A 25744-nucleotide genomic window follows, 5' to 3' on the forward strand; every position below is an offset into this window, starting at 1 on the left:
TGAAATATTTCCGTTTCACGATGTTACAAAACACTACATCATTTAAACTTTTTTTATGATATTTAAAAGTTAAAAATATGATACAAATGTATTTTATGCATAATGATAAGTCCTAAGTTAAGTAATCTTAGGCTTAAGAAAATTGAAACTGGAAGTGAACGTTCCCCGTATTAACCCATGGGCCAATATGGCTTTTATAGATATTAACTTAAATTGATATCGACAGGTCAATGTCATCAGTATTGCACATGCTGATATATCCGTATTAGGGCTGATTTTCTCATATCTTTTAATAACATACTATTCAGATTTGATTTGTTTATTGATGTCACATGTTTCTATTATAAAATCACTTATTGGTATTACTAATAAACATAAGATAAACACTAAAAATAGAAGCATTAAAATAGTTAGAGACATTAATTGGGAATGCTTACAAAAATTATGATTCCAGAAATAATGGTAAGACAAGACAAGAAAACATACCCGGTTAATATTATCTGGATCAATACTTCCAAGGCATTGAGACAAGACAAGACAAGACAAGAAAACATACCTGGTTAATATTATCTGGATCAATACTTCCAAGGCATTGAGACAAGACAAGACAAGACAAGAAAACATTCCTGGTTAATATTATCTGGATCAATACTTCCAAGGCATTGAGACAAGACAAGACAAGAAAACATACCTGGTTAATATTATCTGGATCAAAACTTCCAAGGCATTGAGACAAGACAAGACAAGAAAACATACCTGGTTAATATTATCTGGATCAATACTTCCAAGGCATTCATCTAAAATATTCTGCCACAGATCTAAAATTAAAATACAACAAACTATTTATTTGTTTTGATCAATATAAAAAAGAAGATGTGGTATGATTGCCAATGAGACATCTGTCCACAAGAGACCAAAATGACACAGACATTAACAATTTTTAACAAGATTGTTTTAACTTGAAATTTCAAGATGGGGAGGAAGGTGGTGAAAATAGAAAATTTACACCTAAAATCAAACAAGAGGTATGAAACTAATTATTTTGTTACTGGTCAGTTCAATTTGAGTTTTACCTGGAGTTATTCAAACATTTGTTAAGAATTGAAGTGAATATTGCTCAAGTGACTCTATTTGAGATTTACCTAATATATTTGATATTATTCAAAACAGCTTTCCAAAAAATTACAATACAATTGACCACTTGCAAGAAAAAAATTCTACAATTTCATTTGTGATGGAGTGTAGTATTCATGAGAGTGAGTAGAAAAGGTTTTATCTTTCATCATATGGATTTTGTTCATACATGTATTTTACCATCCAAGGGTTTATGCATAAGGGTATAATTTTTGAGATATACAAATGATATAATCAATTGAAAATTTGGCGAAAAATGGTTCTATCTAGATTTCAATAAATCTATAAAAAAAAAGATGGCAATATAAAAAAGAAGATGTGGTATGATTGCCATTGAGACAACTATCCACAAAAGACCAAAATGACACAGACATTAACAACTATAGGTCACCATACGGCCTTCAACAATGAGCAAAGCCCATACTGCATAGTCAGCTATAATATACACAATAAAAGTAAATATTATAAGAGTCCCCTGTCCTCAGTTCAATAGACTGTTTTAACCAGATGCTCCGCAGGGCGTAGCTTTATACGACCGCAGAGGTTGAACCCTGAACGGTTGGGGCAAGTATGGACACAACATTCAAGCTGGATTCAGCTCTAAATTTGGATTGTGATTAAATAGTTGACACAGCATAGGTTTCTGACACAGAATGAATGTGTTCTAATGAACTTAAAATTTTTGTTTTCTCTTAGAGCAATTCACTATGCTGTTGAATATTAATCCTCTCAAAAAAATGTTTGAAGAAATTTTCTTTTTTATTTATAAAATTTCAAATGAGAAAAATTGAACCCAATTTTTTTAATCACATCCCCCTTTCCCTTATTCCAAAACTAATCTCAATTAAAATTTCTAATGGAGTTTGCAACAATAACTACTCATTTAAATACATCATAAAATATTAAGATGTAAAAAACTGCTTGTTATCACTGAATGGTAAAGATTATTTTAATTTATCAGTTGGTAGTAAAAAGTGAATATACATTGTATATTGTATATAACAAAGATTTAAGTTGATTCTGGACAAAGAAAGATAACTCCAATTAAAAAAAAATCTTGCTATTGCACAATATTTTGCAATTAAATATTTCTTGCTTACTATTCTGGACAAAGAAAGATAACTCTAATTAAAAAAAAATTTGCTATTTCACAATATTGTGCAATTAGATATTTCTTGCCATTGCGCAATACTGTGCAATTGAAAAGACTTGCTATTGCACAATACTTAATATAATAATTTTAGATCCTGATTTGGACCAACTTGAAAACTGGGCCCATAATAAAAAATCTAAGTACATTTTTGGATTCAGCATATCAAAGAACCCCAAGATTTCAATTTTTGTTAAAATCAGACTAAGTTTAATTTTGGACCCTTTGGACTTTAGTGTAGACCAATTTGAAAATAGGACCAAAAATGAAGAATCTACATACACAGTTAGATTTGGTATATCAAAGAACCCCATTTATTCAATTTTTGATGAAATCAAACAAAGTTTAATTTTGGACCCCGATTTGGACCAACTTGAAAACTGGGCCAATAATCAAGAATCTAAGTACATTTTAAGATTCAGCATATCAAAGAACCTAACTGATTCATTTTTTGTCAAAATCAAACTAAGTTTAATTTTGGACCCTTTGGACCTTAATGTAGACCAATTTGAAAACGGGACCAAAAGTTAAGAATCTACATACACAGTCATGACAGTTAGATTCGGCATATCAAAGAACCCCAATTATTCAATTTTGATGAAATCAAACAAAGTTTAATTTTGGACCCTTTGGGCCCCTTATTCTGTTGGGACCAAAACTCCCAAAATCAATACCAACCTTCCTTTTATGGTCATAAACCTTGTGTTTAAATTTCATAGATTTCTATTTACTTATACTAACGTTATGGTCCGAAAACCAAGAAAAATGCTTATTTGGGTCCCTTTTTGGCCCCTAATTCCTAAACTGTTGGGACCTAAACTCCCAAAATCAGAACCAACCTTCCTTTTGTAGTCATTAACATTGTGTTTAAATTTCATTGATTTCTATTTACTTAAACTAAAGTTATTGTGCGAAAACCAAGAATAATGCTTATTTGGGCCCTTTTTTGGCCCCTAATTCCTAAACTGTTGAAACCAAAACTCCCAAAATCAATCCCAACCGTTCTTTTGTGGTCATAAACCTTGTTTCAAAATTTCATAGATTTCTATTAACTTAAACTAAAGTTATAGTGCGAAAACCAAGAAAATGCTTATTTGGGCCCTTTTTGGCCCCTAATTCCTAAAATGTTGGGACCAAAACTCCCAAAATCAATACCAACCTTCCTTTTGTGGTCATAAACCTTGTGTTAAAATTTCATAGATTTCCATTCACTTTTACCAAAGTTAGAGTGCGAAAACTAAAAGTATTCGGACGACGACGAAGACGACGCAGACGACGACGCCAACGTGATAGCAATATACGACGAAAATTTTTTCAAATTTTGCGGTCGTATAAAAAGGATCCTAGCTTATTTACCTGAATGTGTGAATTTATATTTAACAGTTATAATCAAGGATCTTACCTAATACAGGGTCATCATAGTATGGTAATTTAGACAAAGATAATTTCTCTATCAAACAGCTAACTGAAATAGAACATAGAAAAGTTTATTGAAGAATAAATGTGTATCTGGTATCCAAAGAAAATATAGATTTCACTTGATTGTTTATCGACTGATCAATTCATATGGAAGGGATATTGTCTGCTTCCCCCCCCCCCCCCCCCCCCCCAACAAAATAACTTTACATTAAATGCCCAATGTTTCACACTATCAGGAAACCAGGTCTTTATTTTTTGCAAAGGAAGAAGACGAAACGCCGAAGAAAATACAGATTTTTAGAATCATTTCAAATCTTTGATGTTATGACGTCAAAATTACGTCATAATGTAGGCCTTTTTCATGAAAACAAAGAAAACTGATTTTTTGCATTTGCCATCCATGTTTCCATGCCTAAGATTAATGTAAAACTCATTCACAATAATTACCTGATCTTCTCATAAAATCACCTCCATAACCTCTAAACATCTTAGCTTCAGTCAACTTAAAATTAAAAAAATCAGTTTAGAAGGATGTAAAGAACATCTATGCCCTAACCTTCCTTTTGAGGTTTCAAACATTGTGTTTAAATTTTATAGATTTCTATTCACTGATACATTGTGATACTAAACTACACGAAAAGGCCACTCCTAAATCTAGGGCCATCAAGAAATATTTTCTTCTCATTTTTTTAAGAATGCACTGTGACGTAACGTTTCCTGTGAAAAGGCATGCACAGTACCGTAAGTCAAATTCATGACGTATGACGATACAGATTTCATGAGATTCCGGCTTTACATTACAAATTTATTCAAATCAAATCAAATATATTTTATTGCTAATCAAAGCGCCCACAAGGAGCAGAACAATCAACATTAATTATATACAAATGATTACAAGTGATTCAATATGATTAAGACACAATGTTATAAAAAATATTTATTAAGACAAGTAGAAGAATCTCAGAGGAGAATACAACAAGCACAGAGTTTAATAATATAACTACAACCTTTCAGAGGTTACCGCTGTTCGTTAGGATTTATCTGCCACCAAATCCCTTTACATTATATTGTACAGCTCCAGTTTTAGATAAACTTAAATGAGTTACTTAAGGAATGACTTATATTTTTTCTGTCTATGAAGAATAAATAAGAAGAAATAACATAAAAAATACAGTGCACACTGAATAACCTGCGTAGTGTGTTATTTAAAAGTGTGCACCACATTTTTGAGGTTATTTCAAATAGACAGAAAAAATATTACAGTCATTCCTTATAATTTAATTCTAAATTTCATTTTTTTTTTGGGGGGGGAGGGGGGTAAATCATGAAAAAAAGTTGATGACAAAATTATGTCTATGAGCTAATAGACAAAAAACTTTCAGCCAATCAGAAGACGTGTTACATCTAAAATTAAATTATTATACCATAAAAATAACAAAATCTAACAGAGGTGTTATGTATATATTGTCCTTACCTTGACAGCAATGTTCTTCAAACCGTTGATCACATCTTTACTAATTACATCTTCAATTTTTCTACAATTAATAAAATCTTGTAAAATTTATTGCTCTGTTTGTTTCGATACTTATCTTAGTCTTTAAATTACAACACCTTAATGCCCTAGTTTACATACCTCATTATATTAGTCTTTAAATTACAACACCTTAATGCCCTAGTTTACATACCTCATAACCCCTTAATCAAAGAAACAATAGAATTACTTCCTGCCATACCCCACCTGACCCTTGTGGTTCCAAATTTCTGATTTTCACTTATTTAAGGAGGCTCGAGGGTATAAAAATTTCAGAAAAAAGTTAAACATTTGTTTTTCATTACAAATTTTATTTATTACCTTTTGTAGTTGTTACTTAATCATATGGTACAAAAAACATTCAAAACAATTAATTCGTGTTGGCCCCAGATGACTTTTAAAATGTAAACATCATTGAAAAATTTCCAAATTATCTCCCTTTGGTGGAAAAATGCCATTTTTTGGCTTTAAATTGAAATATCTCTTTTAACTCATCGTTGACCTATATTTTTTAATATAATTTCGATATATGCTGTACTTAAACAAAATTATTGTAAAATTTGAGCGATTTCTGTAATAAATTTCTTTTTTTATTTCGATATTACTCTCCTGGTTTCATTTAAATTAAAAAAGGTCACAGAAGCTAAAGATTTATTCTGTTTGGCTTATATATATATTTTGTGAAAAAAAATACTTACTTGCCCTTTGCTGTTGAAACTTTTGACAGAGCATGTGTGATTTCTGCCACTGCTAAAATAGATCCATGCCTCAAATACAGATCTATACCTGTTGTCATGGGCAACATTTTGGGTAATACTGAAACAAATACAAAAGTTTATAATAAGAAAACGATGAGTGTAGATTCAACAATGAAGACAATTCACCCAACTGACTTCCATTACCCTTAAAAGGCAAGTAAAAGTACATTTTCTTTTATTTAGTATGCAATCTTTTGTCAGGTATGTACCAGAATTAATTGCATGGGAGGCATTATTTCCCATAATATTTTTTCCCCATTTTTTTAATACATTTATATACATTAATAATTTACGAGTAGTCATGGTAGTGGGGTTACAAACAGTTTTCACACAAATATCCGTTTAAATTCTTATTAATATTGTACAGGCGAGCGGGGAGGGGGGACAGGTTTTTTTGGTATAAATTCCTTTAATTTCAACCACCAAGCAACCCCCAACCTACATTTGATTGTGCAAAAGTCCTATTGTGAATTATACAAACTATAGTAAATCTCAGTATCTTTACTTTTTTAAGAGGTTTCTGACTCTTACTATCTACAGCAAAATTATTCAAATGTAAACTGAAATAAAATATATCTGTACATGAAATTGTTTACTTGGGCAGCAAGGCAACTTATTCTGGTAAAAAAAATGGTAAAAATGAAAATGCTTTCACTACTAAGACCAAATGAAAAACTACTTTTACAATAAAACACTACACTGCAGGTTGCAAATTTGAAGCTAGACACCCTTGGAACTGTTGATTACACATGGCTAAAAGATGCAGGGTATACACCAATGAGACAGCAACCATTCTACAAAATGAGACCAAGAGACTAAGAAGGCAAAGTTCAATCAACAAGAGACAGATGTCTATAAAATTGTCAACCTGTAAATCATCATGATTCTTATAAGAATTGTGAATAAATTATACAGTAACTGTCAAAGATCTGCAGTCAACACAAAATTCTCTAGATAACAAAACAACTTTAAGACATGATAATAGAAGCCATCTATAAGGTAATTGGCATTGGTCAGACACAAGAACATTTTTTTTTTGGGGGGAGGAGGGGGGGAGGATATGAACTATATGTTTTTAAAGAGATTTTTAAGAATACACTTCCATTAAGTCCTATATAAAACTATGAGCCTCAATGCCAGCCATATTGGATGTTGGACAGGTGTTGTAGAGTAATGTAAAGTGAAATGTTAACAGACTTAACAGACTTCTTGATAAAGGTCATATTTATACTGTTGCCATTAGTTAATTGCACCTTTTATTTTATGGAATTGATATCTGAATTGATAAAATAGTAAATTTTTTTTTTTAATTATTATTGGAATTCTGGGGTTTTTTTTGGCATTCACAAGATTGTGAACTTTTTCGAAATATAGATGCTGATTTTATAGTGCCAGAAAACAGGACTTCTATATCAATAGATTCAGTACTCTGAGCTAGCTTTTGTAACTATGAGGACCCTTATTTTTCAGTATTTTTGTACTGGCAGCTGTGTTTTGGTTGTCATGAACTCCAATATCAAATGAGTTAAGATCTTTTACTAACTGAACATTATGAGGAGGGCCGAATATATTATTGAACCACACTCTAAGAAGACACAATATTTTCCTGTTTGTGATCCAAAATAAAATCCATACAAACTGATTCTATTGAAAAGGTTTTACTTTTTAATATCATATACTGACCTTGACTTGCCATGTAGTCAGGACTACAACTGGTTAACTTATGGAGACCTTGTGCTGATAAATCTCTTATTATACTGAAATGATACATGAAATACATAAGCCACGAAATACATCAACCATGAAATACATCAACCATGTAATACATCAACATGAAATATATCAACATGAAATACAACAGTTATGAAATAAATTTACCATGAAATACATCAACCATGAGATACATCAACATGAAATATATCAACATGAACATAAAATACATTAACATGAAATACGCCAACCATGAAATACATCAGCATGAAATACATCAACATGAAATATATCAACCATAATCAATACATCAACCATGAAATACGTCAACATGAAATACACCAACCATGAAAAACATCAAAATAAAATACATCGACCATGAAATATATCAACCATGAAATACATCAACATGAACATGAAATATAACAACCATATATAATAACATGAAACACATCATTAAATCAAAAAAGTTAAAAGGTCAAATATAACTGAATTAGAATATATTAGATGAAAATGGTGGACATAAACATAACTTTCAAAAGTTATCTTCTTTATGCCTGGTATAAAATACTCACCCATCCCAATGATTAATTTTCATATCCACCAGATGATCAATCATAGATTTGGTGTACTCTGGGAACTTGGCCACAAATATACTAAGCTCTAAGTAACAGTGATTTCTATTCCCTACTGCAAAGTAATCTGCCATGGTTAAAATATCTATTCCATGTGGGAAGGTCCCCTAAAATGAAGAAATAGCTATCATAGTCAAAATATCTATTCCATGTGGGAATGTCCCCTAAAATGAAGAAATGGCCATCATAGTCAAAATATCTATTCCATGTGGGAATGTCCCCTAAAACAAAGAAATGGCTATCATAGTCAAAATATCTATTCCATGTGGGAATGTCCCCTAAAACAAAGAAATGGCTATCATAGTCAAAATATCTATTCCATGTGGGAATGTCCCCTAAAATGAAGAAATGGCTATCATAGTCAAAATATCTATTTCATGTTGGAATGTCCTTTAAAATGAAGAAATGGCTATCATAGTCAAAATATCTATTCCATGTGGAAATGTCCCCTAAAATGAAGAAATGGCTATCATAGTCAAAATATCTATTCCATGTGGGAATGTCCCCTAAAAAAAAGTAATGCATGGTTGATGTAGTCAGAATAGCAATGTCATAAGTAAAGAAATAATTCTGGGGTATGTTCATCTATTCTACTTTGGTCTACCTCTAAGAAATTCTAAAATTGTTTCATGGAACCTTGTTTCTCACCTGCTACTGCTATTGAGTATAGTACATTAAACATTAGTATAAATGTATACAACAAATTAATAAATAAACAGCAAAAATAAAAATACTAGTAAGTTAACATTACAAAAGAATTTGTTGAGTGCTCATATACATGTTCAACCAAGCCACATTCTTTATGTACTTGTCCCAAGTCAAGAGCCTGAAATTCAGTAGTTGTCTATGTTCCATATTTGTCATTTTTGTTTTTCTTTAATTGTATTGTATAAATTATGTCGTTAGTTTTATTATTGGAATTGTTTCACAATTTTTATGTATGATCCTTTTATAGCTGAGTATACGGTATAGGCTTTGTTCATTGTTGAAAGCCCTATCTATGGTGACATATACAATGTAGCTGTTAACTTCTACGTCATTTTGTCTCTGGTGGAGAGTTGTCCCATTGGCAATCATACTTCTTATTCTTATACAAACTCAGCGATGCGCTTTGTAGATAAGGTAACTTTACAAGACAGCTCGTTTCGATTCTGCTCCAAGTTTAATAGACAGTTTGGCACCGTAAGAGACATATTTGACAGACATGATTGATAGACAGTTTGGCAACTCAGGAGACACTTCGGGACCAAGATAAATCAGTACCTCGTTTTCCTACCTTATAGTTGTTTTAAAATAAATACCATACCAGTATTTTTTTTTTAACAAAAATAGTTACAAAAAAAAAATTAAATTATTTACCATAAAATTCACAAATTCATATTTGATTGTATGTAGAAACAAGAATGTGTCCTCAGTACACGAATGCCCCACTCGCACTATCATTTTCTATGTTCAGTGGACCGTGAAATTGGGGTAAAATCTCTAATTTGGCATTGAAATTAGAAAGATCATATCATAGGGAACATGTGTACCAAGTTTGAAGTCGATTGGACTTCAACTTCATCAAAAACTACCTCGACCAAAAACTTTAACCTGAAGCGGGACAGACGGATGAACGAACGAACGGACGGACGGACGAACGAACGGACGCACAGACCAGAAAACATAATGCCCCTCTACTATCGTAGGTGGGGCATAAAAACAATACTTGCAATACCATGAACTATAGTTGTTAATTTCTGTGTCATTTTGGTCTCTCGCAGAGAGTTGTCTCATTGGCAATCATACCTCGTCTTCTTTTCTTTATTGATTGCATTTGAATAAACTTTTTTTAACTTAAAAACCAGGATACAAATCCAATGAGTGTAAATTGACAGGCCTATCAGACAGTGCCTCATGTGCAAATCTGATGATACTTTGGCATTGACGTAAACTATAACCTAAGTCCTGTGACATGACAAGATTCAATTGTTCTAGACGCATATTTTTGAAAAGTATTTCAAAAGATATTTATAAATCAAATTCTGTTCTATTGTTTTAATTCATTTTGTTCCTTAAATCAACTTAAAATGCAAAAAAGGTTATTATTATGATTTTTTACAATTTCATTCGGACAAGTAAGTTTTGGTATGTACTTTTCCTATGTTTGTCCTACTGGACAAGTTGAAAAAAAAGTTATTGTAGAGGCCTGCAAATCAGTGGATGCATTGACTAGAAAACATAATTCCCTAATACTATTGTAAACAGGGCATAGGAATACAATTTTAACAGTAATCAAAGTTACCTGACGACCAACATTTTCTTGAAAAGCTGCGGATGATGCTCTCCGTACATTGACTTCTCTGTCAAATATTGATGCTTTTACCAAGGCACTGGAAATATGTTAAAACATCGTATTTAGAAGAAATATGTTTGACAACTAATAGCCTATCTTCACACAACATGAGTTAACCTATTTTTTTTAATTTTTTTTGTAACTTGTAACAACTTTTCAACAGATTGATTGTTACTTGTTGTGAGCAACATGATGGGTGCTCAATCATTAATTTAATGTGTAGAGTTTTGTCGACTGTTGTTGTCTGTTTTCTTTTCGCAATGGTGTCAATTGTTTTCTTCTACTCATGTTTTAATGCCACTTGAAATCTTCCTTTTTTTTTAGTCTTTTCATGACATTGATTTTTTTATTAAATCTGAAAAATTAGAGTTAAACATTTGCAAAATAATTTGTTTTACATAAAAGTTTAATGCTGTAATATTTATAATGTGGTTGTTTGATAATTACCTACTTTTTATATGTGATCTGAAACAATGTTGTCCTTTTATACAAAAGATTTTATAATGTAATGTTTTCCAAACCCAGTACCATTGGAAAGACTTGAAGGATTCTTAAAATTTTCCATTATATATAAAACTAAATATCCGAAAACAGGAATTCAGAGGAGTTAAAGCGGTAGTTAAGCACATATATATATTCATTCAAAACCTAAATATGTTGACAATTCTGACAAGTAAAGTTGAGATGTGATAGGTCCTCTTGTGCTTAAAGTTCATGTGGATATTTTGAGAAGTTGGAATGTATAATTATATATATAATTATCTAATCTGCAAATGGTAATACAATCTAAATTTAATGCAGCACTTCCTTCATACATAAGATTCCTTTTCTGTATACAAAATTTATGTAACTAATCTTACTTGGCCACATCATTGACATAAGGGGCTATCTCCTGTGGGTCATATGCTCTAGCAAATGCCCAACACACATAACATGCTGAATCTCTAACATGTGCTCCAACTGAAAAATTCCCTCTCTTTTCATCATAGTCTAAAGCTTTCAATACTACAGGTACAACTAAAATTATTAAATAAGATTAAATTAGAAAAGACTGAAGATTGAAGAATGAGGTATTTTTAGAGGAAGAAAGAGATTCAAAATTCTTTAGTTTTTTCAATCTCATGCTAAGGGTTTGGTGCTTCTCACTTTTAAAATTTTTTATTAACTCTTGATTTTTTTCCTAGGATATGTATTTCCATATATCTCATTGGCAATTATATCATTTACCTTTTATCATTTTGCCACCTTTGTACTGACCATCAGGGAGTCTTTGTGGCATTGTTATCCTGGTATCTGTCTGCCACATTTGTACTTTTCATAAGGGAGTATTTTTAACAATGGTAACCTGGAATCAATGTGCCATTTTATTAAGGAGCCACTTCTGAACTTGCCATCAGGGAGTTTTTATCTATGTGCCATTTTTGTATTCGCCATCATAGAGTCTGTGTGACTGTAGTAACCTGGTATTTATGTAACTATTTTGTATTTGTCATCAGGGAGTCTCTATCTATCTGCCATTTTTGTATTTGCCATCAGGGAGTCTTTATATATGTGCCATTTTTGTACTTGCCATCCGAGAGTCTTTTTATATGTTTCATTTTTGTATTTGCCATCAGGGAGTCTTTATATATGCGCCATTTTTGTATTTGCCATCAGGGAGTCTTTATATATGTGACATTTTGTGTATTTGCCATCACAATCTGTATATATGTGCCATTTTTTGTATTTGCCATCAGGGAGGTTTTTTTTGGTATTTGCCATCAGGGAGTTTATTTTTTGTATTTGCCATCAGGGAGTTTATATCTATGTGCCATTTTTGTATTTGCCATCATAGAGTCTGTGTGACTGTAGTAACCTGGTATTTATGTAACTATTTTGAACTTGCCATCAGGGAATCTTTATCTATGTGCCATTTTTGTATTTGTCATCAGGGAGTCTTTATATATGTGCCATTTTTGTATTTGCCATCAGGGAGATTTTATCTTATATGCCATTTTTGTATTTGCCATCATGGAATTCTGTGTGACTGCAGTAACCAGGTATTTATGTAACTATTTTGAACTTGCCATCAGGGAGTCTTTATCTACGTGCCATTATCTATGTGCCTTTTTGTATTTGCTATCAGGGAGTCTTTATATATGTGCCATTTTTGTATCTGCCATCAGGGAGTCTTTATATATGTGCCATTTTTGTATTTGTCATCAAGGAGTTTGTGTGACTATAAACCTGCTATATATGTGACACTTTTAAACTTGCTATCAGAGAGTCTTTATTTATGTGCAATTTTAATACTTACCATCAGGAAGTCTTTGTGGCAGGAGTAAACCCCTTCTTCCAAGCTCAGCTAAAGATAAACAACCTGCAAAAGAAAAGTTTGTGTCTTTGAAAGACTTAACAGATAAAGAAATCCATGATGGATCTAGAACTTTCCAATAGTTAAGGAATTCTCCATTATAACAATTAAATAAAATATACTGTGGATTAACTATTACTTGTTAGATACCAATATTTTGTGGATTTCGTGGGAACAGATGAACCAGGAATTTAATATTCAACGACAAATTTAACAATCCTTAAATTTTTTTACTGACTACATCCAAATCTACCAGAGGTGAAATTGGGTAATATTTTTCAGTAAAAGGTTATAAATGTGATGAAAAAGACTTCGGAAAAGCAAAGTTGATCAAGACATTGCCCATAGACTATTTCAATACATGTACCAGTGATGATCTTGCACTTAAGATGATCCGACAAAAGATTTTTACGTAACCCTATTTACTGTGTGTATTTCTATGTTGAAGGGACAAACAAAAAACCCTGATACAAAACTAATTCATTAAGAAAACTATATAGAAGTTGCACTTTGCAAATATAGCTGATTATTTGACCATAAAATTGAGAATGTGTCAAAGAGACAACAACCCGACCAAACAGCAGAAAACAGCCGACGGCCACCAATGGGTCTTCAACACAGCGAGAAAATCCTGCACTTCTTTTGGGAGTGCTTAATACTGCATTTGTTGATTCACATATATGTCAAAACCTAAGTGGATGCATAGATCAAAATCAAGTGATACAATTTTTTCCATGTCCACATTTAAACAACAGCTAACTTTTCTGTTGCTACCTAATGTGACTAACAGATCATTTGTTTCAATAAATTTTACAGTTATCCCCCTGCCAGATTCAATATGTCTAAGTCTTTTTAACTGATTGAGTTATCTCAATTTTCAAATCAAAATTCATTTTGTATTTCAATCAAATCTTATTCCACCAACCCTGAATATAAAAAACCCTAATCGTGTTATGTAAATTGTAATTGTTATTACCCCCATGCCAGGCCCCATCGGATTCTTGAATTGTAAACAGTTCTAACACAGATCCAACCACTTCATCTGCTAGTTCCTTTGGTAACCTCCCTGTTATTCTTCCTATTCTGTAAAAATAGAAGAAAACATGATACCATAATTTCTGCTTTTATTTTAATTCTAAAAAACAAAACATTTAAATTGTCTCTATCTTCTTGTTAAAGCAAAGTTAGTTTTCATGGAATAACCTGTCAAATTGACAGCAAACAGGGTTTTCTGTATTATTCAGGTGCTTTACGGCTTTTTTGACCTGCCACATTCTATGTTTATTTTCTAATTTATCAAGAACCATAACTCCTGAACGGTAAAAGTGAAAATCGTCAATATCACTCTTTACCACCATTTTGTCATCAGTAACAACATACTATAATTTGAAAGACATTGGTAGGAGTGTTCATGTGTTATTGAACAGAAATGACTGTAAGTGTCATTTGGACCATAACTCCTGAACAGTAAAAGTGAAAATCGTCAATATCAATATTGATCTCCATTTGTCATCAGTATCAACATATTTAATTTGAAAAAGCATTAGTTGAACGGTTCATAAGTTATTGCATAGAAACTTTTGACAGCCAGCAACCCATTACCCTCCAGCTGTACTTCACCAAACTAATAACCAGATTTTTCTTTGAAAACCCAGTTAAAATCCAAAATTGAAATTACATTTTCAATAATACTGATTAAAATGAATTAAAAACTTCTTCTGTTTCAATTCTAAACCAGATTTATACTTACAATAGCAAAAGGACAAGAACTCCTTGTGGAGCAGTTCACCCCATTTATTTATTTTTTTTTTTTTGAGTACATGTTGCTTAATCTTTAGTTTACTTGGTTGTTTACGGTGTAGTGTTTTTTTTTACTGTTGTTTTGTCTTTTTTTCATTTCCATTTGGCCATAGATTTGTGTTTTCCTTCAACTTGAGGTTTTGAATAGATCTCTAATATCTTCTCCCCCCCCCCCCCCCACGCCATTTTTTAATTGTGAGTATTGCCTGCATTATGAATAAATTGTAGGGTAAATATCAGTAACAAAACAAAACAATTTAAATGTGTTTCTTTTCTATGAAAAGTTCATGAAAATGCATCCACATTGTGAGATATTCAAGAAATTCAAAATATAATGCTGAAAAAAATGTAAACTGTGGATTCATTAATTTTTGTGGGTACCAGTTTTCTTGGATAAAGGAAAAAATGTATTTTTTGTGGATATTTGATTTCCTGATTTTACCAATATGTACTTTGTTGAACTTTTCAATTTGTTGCTCACCCACCTGTTCATTATTAATTGGGCGTTTCAGAATCTAAAGGACTATGGGTAATTTTATTGTTCGTACCTCAAAAATGAAAATAACGTCACGTCATTGGTTGAATTTCAATTGTTTGGGACTTTTTAACCAATCACGTCGCTTTGGTGTACTCTTTTGAAAATATTACACAGAATGCATTAGATTCTGAAATGGTGAATAGAGGGAAACCAATTTTTGTGGATTTCGTTGGTTTAGGAGAACAAATTTTCAATGAAGTATAAATTTTCTTTAAGATTCTATGAAGAATTTGGAAAAACGAAAAAAATCAGATATCCACAAAATACCTTTCTCCTCACATTGCCTCAGTCCGCAAAAATTGGTACCCACAAAAATAAATGAATAGATTAAGTATACCCCTGAATTCCATGAAAAATTGGTATCCCACAAATAATAAGGAATACATAGTATTCAGGAAACGACACATGAGTCAGAATTGACAGGAAAAATTACCATAGATTTCTTAGTCTTGAAATCTTGCCTGAGTTTTAGAAGTCTTTCTGTTTTTAGTGTGTTTAAAAGTTGCTGTCTCATTTAGTGTGTTTAAAAGTTGCGGTCTCATTTAGTGTGTTTAAAAGTTGCAGTCTCATTTAGTGTGTTTAAAAGTTGGGGTCTCATTCAGTGTGTTTAAAAGTTGGGGTCTCATTTAGTGTGTTTAAAAGTTGGGGTCTCATTTAGTGTGTTTAAAAGTTGCAGTCTCATTTAGTGTGTTAAAAGTTGCGGTCTCATCTAGTGTGTTTAAAAGTTGTGATCTCATATCCCAAAATGTTATAATCTACACATGATTATTTAAAAAGAACACAATGACAGCAATGTTTTCTAGAAATACCTTACCCTTTGGCAGCAGACCATCTAACAATAGTATCTTTGTCACGTAGGCCTCCAAGTAGATGTTCTGAAAATTAAAACAATCAAATAAATATATTATTTAATTATAATAATATCATGAATATGACAAGTGATGAGAAAAGCTAAAAATAGTAAATTATTACTTCATTTTAAGGGCAATAAATCCTTTGGGCCAACTGACAATTTTATCCATGATGAGCTTATAGTAGATCTTGTCTTGCTGATTATATTTGCTTTAAAGTTTGTATCTATCTAATATAATTTTCATGTTAATTGGCAAAAACACAAAAAAACCTGTAAAAATTATAATTCAAGAGAAATAACTCCTATCAGGAGTCAACTGACGATTTTGACCAAGTTGACTTATTTGGAAATCTTGTCTTGCTGATTTTTTTGCCATTTAAACTTCTATCTATCTCTTATACATTTAAAGATAACAGGAAAACACACAAAAATTTGGTAAAAATCATCATTGAAAGGCAACCAAGTTGAATATTTTTTTTCCCCCAGCAATTCTGACATTTTGGTAGATCTTGTCTTGCTAACCTTTTATGTTTTTTTTCAGTTGTTATCAATCTATTATAGTTTTCAAAGTGAACAAAAGAATTAAGATAAATATAAACAAGACGTTCACTTTAATTACCCTTACTTTCTATCATGTACAACGAGCTGTTGTCAAATTTATATTTGTGTTTTAGTTATATGTTTTAGCCATGGAGTATAGGAAAAACAATATGAATATATACAAAGAGATGTATTTAAAAGTGTAAAATACCAATAACATCTTCTATTTCATCTGGAATATCATATTCCTCATCTTCATCATCTTTAGCCACGCCCACAAACTGCTGAGAGTTGTTCTTATCAAAGGTAGTGGACAAATTGTCAGCCAATGAACGACTGCCTCTCTGATACCTGAAAAATTGATTGACACATCAGCAAAAAGATCTTCTGTCATTGAAAATAAATGCGAGAAATGGCTACACTAGAAGCCAAAAATTATGTACAAATCTTTAGTGAGCCTACTCGCATACCCATATAAATTTGAAGGTGTTAGCCTGGCAGCAACAAGTGATAAAGAACAGGACAAACACATTTTACTCTCTAAAATAAAATTGCATCAGGTTTAAAATTGTAATGGACAAATCCAGATAAACAAGTGTGGAAATCCACTAAAATGAAGAATTGAATCGTCCCTGAAATTAAAGGGTGTGACTGAGACATCTCGCTAGAAGCCATGAATTTGAGTAAAGCTAAACGAAAAGTCATACTTCTAAATAGAAAACTTTCTTGAAAATAATAAAATGAACTTTCAAACAACAGCAACAGGTTTAAGGAAAAGGTTTATCTTGACTACAAATCAAAGTGTTTCAAAAATAAAGGAATCATACTTTAATTGCTGATATTCATCTTAAAGTCACAGTGCTGTCTTCAATGGGGAGCAAAAGGTCACATCTCATTGCAAGTTCAAATCGATCCCTATAATCAGGTCTATTAGTATTGTGAATTTGCGAAATATCAATCCATCTACAGAATGATCTTACCTCCAAGCAGCTACTCTGTTTTTGAGGAATGTTAGACCTAACCTCTGTATGACCTTTATCACAGATTTTCTCAACAATGTATCATTAGTTTCTTTCTTTTTTAATTCTTCCACTTTCTTTTTCACAACAGGAGCTAAACAAAGTATTAAAAAATATGAATTAGACGTTAACAAGAATGTGTCCCAAGTACACGTATGCCCCACTAGCACTATCATTTTCTATCTTCAGTGGACCGTGAAATTAGGGTCAAAACTTTAATTTGGAATTAAAATTAGAAAGATCATATCATAGGGAACATGTGTACTAAGTTTCAAGTTGATTAGAATTCAACTTCTTCAAAAACTACCTTGACCAAAAACTTTAACCTGAAGCGAACGGACAGACGCACAGACGGACGAACGGACGAAAGGACACACTGACGAACGGAGGCACAGACCAGAAAACATAATGCCCCTCTACTATCTTAGGTGGGGCATAAAAATTAGACAATGTTGTGTTTGGGAGAAGTCTATATTTTTGTTAAATGTTTTTAGATTTTATGGAGTACAAAGTAAAAGGCCCAACTTGACATAAGATTGTGAAATGTGTCAATAAATGTATGTGTGGTTTACATCAATCAGGCAGCAACAAAACAAAACAAACAAACTTAAAGACATATAGAGGTTATTAACCAATCTCCCTTGCCACAACACATATTTTGTTTGTCTAAGGGCAATAATTAACAATATTTTTCCCCCCTTTAAAAATCACAATGTAATTTCCCATAAAAATTTTATTTAACTAGGGCATAACTGCTGTAAAAAAAAATTAATCTGTGCTGATTAAAAAACTCATCCAAAAAATTGTTATACATTTTTGATATAAATTTTCTTAAAAATCAGACAAGTTTTCTAGGCTTGAGAGCGCTTACATTAAATTTAAAAAAAAATAATTTATATTTTCAATGAGCATAACATTGATTAGCAACTGATCTTTTAAATCATCCAAGACATTACTGAAACAGATATTTGATATAAATTTCATAAAAATCTGACACAAAATGTAGTTGTGAAAGCGCTTATAATGCAATTTTTTCATATGATGTGATTTCCATGGGCCAAAATTTTTAAAAATGTTGATGGAATCTGGTTTTTGAACTTGTCCAAAACATTGTTGATATAAACTTTCGACAATAAATATAGGATTGAGAGTGCTTACAAGCCTGGACAGACAGACAGATGCATGCAGACAGGCCCACACCCAGTATGTTATGTCGCCCACTTCTGCTTTTTTTCCCATGTTCAATGCATGATATGTTCATAAACTAAAGACAGGATTGTGACATTTCTGTACATTTATTCATTTTGGTGGATACCAATTGTCTTGGATTGATTGATCAATTGGTGATTGCTTTACACCGCATCAGCACCAAAAGGCTATATTGAGGTGAGAGCTATTTTAAATATCATAACAAGACGTTTTTTTTATTTTTAAAAGCAGACAAAAAGTCTTACATTTTATTTAAACTTTAGTCTAAAGTGAAAATACTTATTTACAAATAAAAAATCGTGAATAAGATAACATGATAAAAACTTAAAATCATTTTAAACTTATATAATAAATTCATATTTGGAATATATTCTTATTTCCTTTAAAAAAGAAACAATTGTTTTAACAGAAATATTATTAAATAAATCGTACATATTATTTACATGTGTACATTAAAATGTTTTTCCGGATATTGGAAAAGTCTATACAGCCAATTAAAATATGTTTTATTGTATACTTGCAATCAAAAGGTATACATTATGGTTGGATTTCGTTCTTTAAAAGATACTCGTGTGTTATTTTAGGGTTTTGTCAAAGTCTGCATACGAGCCTAAAGCAAATTTTGCTTCGTTGAACATTTTAATTGGTGGTTCACTTATTCCCAAGAAATCCAAAAAAGCCATACTTACCGCTTTTCCATGAATAAATAGTAGACAAGATTTGGATTGTGCAACTTGTACTGATGATTCCAATTATAGATTTTGCCCTAGCCTCAGCTTAATGCTTTGATTTAAGCTGTACTTACCATATTTCAGTAAATCCTCTCGTTTTCCATGTTTAAATAATAAAGACAGAACTCGCAGGGTGCCACTAGCACAGTTGACTCCCATCATGGTTTCAACTGAAAATATAAAATTGCAATGAGTGATTAACTGTATAATGTATGACAGATACAACTACAGGAGTTTAACAACCTTGACTTCTTATTAAGATCTCACACATTCAGTTAATACAGATTAATTTGTTATATGATAAAGCTTGCAAATTTCAATAAAGCTGTTACTAACATCATCAGAGCATAAGTTTATACAGCATATAATGCTCATTCTATAAATTAACTTGCAGCATTATTTTCTAAGAACAGTTTTCCAACCAGATGCTCCGCAGGGCGCAGCTTTATACGACCAGAGGTTGAACCCTGAACGGTTGGGGCAAGTATGGACACAACATTCAAGCTGGATTCAACTCTAAATTTGGATTGTGATTAAATAGTTGACACAGCATAGGTTTCTGACACAGAATGAATGTGTTCTAATGAACTTAAAATTTTTGTTTTCTCTTAGAGCAATTCACTATGCTGTTGAATATTAATCCTCTCAAAAAAATGTTTGAAGAAATTTTCTTTTTTATTTATGAAATTTCAAATGAGAAAAATTGAACCCAATTTTTTTAATCACATCCCCCTTTCCCTTATTCCAAAACTAATCTCAATTAAAATTTCTAATGGAGTTTGCAACAATAACTACTCATTTAAATACATCATAAAATATTAAGATGTAAAAAAACTGCTTGTTATCACTGAATGGTAAAGATTATTTTAATTTATCAGTTGGTAGTAAAAAGTGAATATACATTGTATATTGTATATAACAAAGATTTAAGTTGATTCTGGACAAAGAAAGATAACTTTAATTAAAAAAAAATCTTGCTATTGCACAATATTTTGCAATTAGATATTTCTTGCTTACTATTCTGGACAAAGAAAGATAACTCTAATTAAAAAAAAATTTGCTATTTCACAATATTGTGCAATTAGATATTTCTTGCCATTGAGCAATACTGTGCAATTGAAAAGACTTGCTATTGCACAATACTTAATATAATAATTTTAGATCCTGATTTGGACCAACTTGAAAACTGGGCCCATAATAAAAAATCTAAGTACATTTTTGGATTCAGCATATCAAAGAACCCCAAGATTTCAATTTTTGTTAAAATCAGACTAAGTTTAATTTTGGACCCTTTGGACTTTAGTGTAGACCAATTTGAAAACAGGACCAAAAATGAAGAATCTACATACACAGTTAGATTTGGTATATCAAAGAACCCCATTTATTCAATTTTTGATGAAATCAAACAAAGTTTAATTTTTGGACCCCGATTTGGACCAACTTGAAAACTGGGCCAATAATCAAGAATCTAAGTACATTTTTAGATTCAGCATATCAAAGAACCTAACTGATTCATTTTTTGTCAAAATCAAACTAAGTTTAATTTTGGACCCTTTGGACCTTAATGTAGACCAATTTGAAAACGGGACCAAAAGTTAAGAATCTACATACACAGTCATGACAGTTAGATTCGGCATATCAAAGAACCCCAATTATTCAATTTTGATGAAATCAAAGTTTAATTTTGGACCCTTTGGGCCCCTTATTCTGTTGGGACCAAAACTCCCAAAATCAATACCAACCTTCCTTTTATGGTCATAAACCTTGTGTTTAAATTTCATAGATTTCTATTTACTTATACTAACGTTATGGTGCGAAAACCAAGAAAAATGCTTATTTGGGTCCCTTTTTGGCCCCTAATTCCTAAACTGTTGGGACCTATACTCCCAAAATCAATACCAACCTTCCTTTTGTAGTCATTAACATTGTGTTTAAATTTCATTGATTTCTATTTACTTAAACTAAAGTTATTGTGCGAAAACCAAGAATAATGCTTATTTGGGCCCTTTTTTGGCCCCTAATTCCTAAACTGTTGAAACCAAAACTCCCAAAATCAATCCCAACCGTTCTTTTGTGGTCATAAACCTTGTGTCAAAATTTCATAGATTTCTATTAACTTAAACTAAAGTTATAGTGCGAAAACCAAGAAAATGCTTATTTGGGCCATTTTTGGCCCCTAATTCCTAAAATGTTGGGACCAAAACTCCCAAAATCAATACTAACCTTCCTTTTGTGGTCATAAACCAGGTGTTAAAATTTCATAGATTTCCATTCACTTTTACTAAATTTAGAGTGCGAAAACTAAAAGTATTCGGACGACGACGACGACGACGCAGACGACGACGCCAACGTGATAGCAATATACGACGAAAAAAAAATTAAATTTTGCGGTCGTATAATAACTGTATCTATATGGGTTTAATATTGGTTTTCTTTAAAGTACCAAAAATATTATCATTACACAAACAAAAGTATACCATAAGATGTATGCTGTTGACAGACACCATAAGATGTATGGCAGATTTTACAATAAGAAGGAAATATTGTTTTTTTGTATCCATCAAAAAAGCAATTGCTGAAACTGTGAAACAGACTGTGTAATGGAGTAATGCATTATGTTATTGAATAAAATGTGTCTTTCTGAGTAAATAAAAATAAAAATTACTCTGTGTTTGTGTTTTTTGTTAGAATTAGAGGATTTTCAATTTCAAAATATTGGACATGGAATAGACATCATGACCTACTTTACTGACATCCAGCTTATTTGGAGTGGAATTTTGAAGTATTATTTATAAGTGGAGCCTAATAACATGGACTTCTATTTTAATAAAAAGTCTTCTTTTGTGTTTTAATCATAACTTTAAGGCAGATTTTTATTGGTAAAGGCTAAAAAAGGTAATTTAATAATATTGTTGCTAACGTCACGTCTTTTCCGTCCATTGTGGTATGTCACGATCGCAATTTTCTTAATGGTTCTCAGACAGCCCATTGTAGTTATTTTTATCCCGGGTTTTATAAATAATTGAAAATAGCAATCATATTAAATTTGGATGACGTAAGGGGTTCAAAGGACTTGAGGAATCAATATCATTGGCTGTTTTATTTTTTGCGAACGTTACTGCTCGACGTTTCCGTCCAAATCAGTGTCACGTGAGCAACATATATTTAGATCTGTAACTCTCCTGTATAGGAGTTATGATATCGCCCTTTGCAGAAATAGATTTGGAGTCAGTTCCTTCACATGATGGGGAAGCAAAGAAGGTAAGTTGTATGTAATATCGTTACAAGAAGACCTTAAATGTATTCCGTCCACCAAAAAGACGTTCGCAACAAAATGTAATGTCATGATAGTAGATGTTGCTAATGTTACTATTACGAATTGGTTTCTTGTGTATTCATTTGATATAAAGTACACCTGCCAATGACATTCTGTATATTTAGAAATTCTAAACCAGACTGATCAATTTTATTACCCCAGGCGTATATTAAACATCACTGTGTGCATACATTTTAACTTTTAAAGATGTTGTTGCTCATGTGACATGTCCAAATGTCGCTAACGTTACTAATTTTTTGGTTTCTTGTGTATTCATTTGATATAAAGTACACCTGCAAATGACATTCTGTATATTTAGAAATTCTAAACCAGACTGTACAATTTTATTACTCCAGGCATATATTAAACATCACTGTGTGCATACATTTTAACTTTTAAAGATGTTGTTGCTCATGTGACATGTCCAAATGTCGCTAACGTTACTCATTTTTGTCTCTGTCACGTTAGCAACATGAAAGTAGGAGACAGAACACAATACTGTAAAATCTGCCGTATGTTGTTGACAGACACCATAAGATGTATGCTGTTGACAGACATCATAAGATGTATGCTGTTGACAGACACCATAAGATGTATGTTGTTGACAGACACCATAATATGTATGCTGTTGATAGACACCATAAGATGTATGTTGTTGACAGACACCATAAGATGTATGCTGTTGACAGACACCATAAGATGTATGCTGTTGACAGACACCATAAGATGTATGCTGTTGACAGACACCATAAGATGTATGCTGTTGACAGACACCATAATATGTATGCTGTTAACAGACACCATAAGATGTATGCTGTTGACAGACACCATAATATGTATGCTGTTGACAGACACCATAAGATGTATGCTGTTGACAGACATCATAAGATGTATGCTGTTGATAGACACCATAATATGTATGCTGTTGACAGACACCATAAGATGTATGTTGTTTACAGACACCATAAGATGTATGCTGTTGACAGACACCATAAGATGTATGTTGTTGACAGACATAACAACTAAGATCTTTAAAAAGATGCTAAATGTCAAAAATATTAGAAAAGGGGCAATATAAAGTCAGGAATGTTCTTGAAAAAAATGTATGGGATTATGAAGGCACTTTTTATGTAACCTGCCATGCATAACATTTTAATTGATAACTTCCTATAAAATTCAGATTATAGTTCTTAAATAAACTTATCTTGATAAAAGCGTCTTCAAAACCCCCTCCCCCCAAAAACCACAAAAATCAATTCTTAAAAAGCCATTTCTACGCTTTTTATATTTCAACTCACTATTAGCTGTGTGAAGCATCTGTAAACTCCAGTCTAAGAAATCTGGTAACTTTTCTCTCTGTACATCTGGTCTAGTCATGAATCTGGAAGCCAAGTATGCTGCTGCATCTCGGGATTTATCATTCACTGTAAGGTATAACTGAAAATACAAAGTCAATTATTTCTGACAGTGTTTCTCTGGATTTATCATTCACTGTAAGGTATAACTGAAAATACAAGGTCAATTATTTCAGACTGTGTTTCTCTGGATTTATCATTCACTGTAAGGTATAACTGAAAATACAAAGTCAATTATTTCAGACAGTGTTTCTCTGGATTTATTGTTCACTGTTAGGTATAACTGAAAATGCAAATTGAAAACATACATACAATTACAGACCTGTGTCTCTGGATTTATCATCCACTGTTAGGTACTAAATAACATGACACAAAATAGCGTCAATTAGAGATCACTCAAAAATAAAAGTCAATTCAAACAATAAGTTTACAGATTTAAAAAAAAAAAATTTGAGGAGCTGAATAAGATTATCTCCCATTTGTTAATTTGTTAACACTATATCAGCCACTAGCTATTACCAGATCCTTACATGGTCGCTATAGTATAAAGGTAATGACTTTGACAGAATTCATTTTCCTGTAAGCACAAAATGTAATTTTTTATCCTTGAAAAATGGAATTCACGCATTCCCCAATTTTTCTGTCTATTTTAAGGACTGTTTTTTTTTTATTTTTTTATTTATTAAACATGGTATAGTATAGCATGTATAGGGAGTTTCTCACCGCATTGAAAACCCATTGGTGGCTGCTTTTTGGAAAGTGTGGTGGCTCTTTGACACATTCTCCATTTCCATTCTCAATTTTATGACTTCATCTAACATTTGAGCATATGATATTTGAATGACCCCATGGTTAGTTCTTATTGTTTGTAATTATTTATTTAACTTACTTTAGCAAGATCTAATATTCTATCCATGGCTGGTTTCCTTCTCTTTCCATCCTCAGAGGTCACATTACTGTCCAGCCTGACCATATCAAATGGTATCATACTTACCATGGACATCCAAAGTAATAACTCATATCTCGTTTCCCAGTTCTGAAAAATATTGACTTAATCTTTATTTGAAATGCACATTTGTCTGAAATGTACTGTAAATTTGAAAATTGTTGTGAGGTGTTTATTTAAAAAAAGAATACCTTCACAACTAACAACTTTAATGGAGATTTAAATTTGGGACTGGAAAATTACAAAAATTGTAAAGGATTCTGTAGAACCCTGTGTCTATCCTTCAATTGCTGTGCATGCTGTCAAAGTTTAACTAAATCGTACAAATGGTTTGACAAAGTAATTGATGTGTTACAATTTTTAATCCCACACTGTAACTAATTGTTTACTACAAAAAAAAGTCCTTTATCAT

The 25744-nt window shown here is 31.8% G+C and overlaps 1 protein-coding gene across 1 annotated transcript in view; it reads right to left on the reverse strand.

The window, feature by feature from the left end:
* The window catches only part of LOC143044520 (tubulin-specific chaperone D-like), a 52612-nt gene that overhangs the window by 20476 nt on the left and 6392 nt on the right, over positions 1 to 25744 (reverse strand). Inside the window, exons 5-21 of the mRNA XM_076216575.1 lie at positions 25276 to 25422; positions 24330 to 24468; positions 19790 to 19885; positions 17737 to 17869; positions 16968 to 17107; positions 16178 to 16238; positions 14002 to 14108; positions 12969 to 13031; positions 11533 to 11689; positions 10622 to 10709; positions 8278 to 8444; positions 7676 to 7749; positions 5933 to 6050; positions 5178 to 5238; positions 4151 to 4205; positions 3687 to 3749; positions 757 to 818 (exon numbers count right to left, since the gene is read on the reverse strand). Coding sequence (XP_076072690.1) covers positions 757 to 818; positions 3687 to 3749; positions 4151 to 4205; positions 5178 to 5238; positions 5933 to 6050; positions 7676 to 7749; positions 8278 to 8444; positions 10622 to 10709; positions 11533 to 11689; positions 12969 to 13031; positions 14002 to 14108; positions 16178 to 16238; positions 16968 to 17107; positions 17737 to 17869; positions 19790 to 19885; positions 24330 to 24468; positions 25276 to 25422 — 1731 coding nt within the window. The remainder of the gene's footprint in view (positions 1 to 756; positions 819 to 3686; positions 3750 to 4150; positions 4206 to 5177; positions 5239 to 5932; positions 6051 to 7675; positions 7750 to 8277; positions 8445 to 10621; positions 10710 to 11532; positions 11690 to 12968; positions 13032 to 14001; positions 14109 to 16177; positions 16239 to 16967; positions 17108 to 17736; positions 17870 to 19789; positions 19886 to 24329; positions 24469 to 25275; positions 25423 to 25744) is intronic.

This window comes from Mytilus galloprovincialis, chromosome 9 (assembly GCF_965363235.1).
Source record: "Mytilus galloprovincialis chromosome 9, xbMytGall1.hap1.1, whole genome shotgun sequence".
NCBI classification, from domain to species: Eukaryota; Metazoa; Mollusca; class Bivalvia; order Mytilida; family Mytilidae; genus Mytilus; species Mytilus galloprovincialis.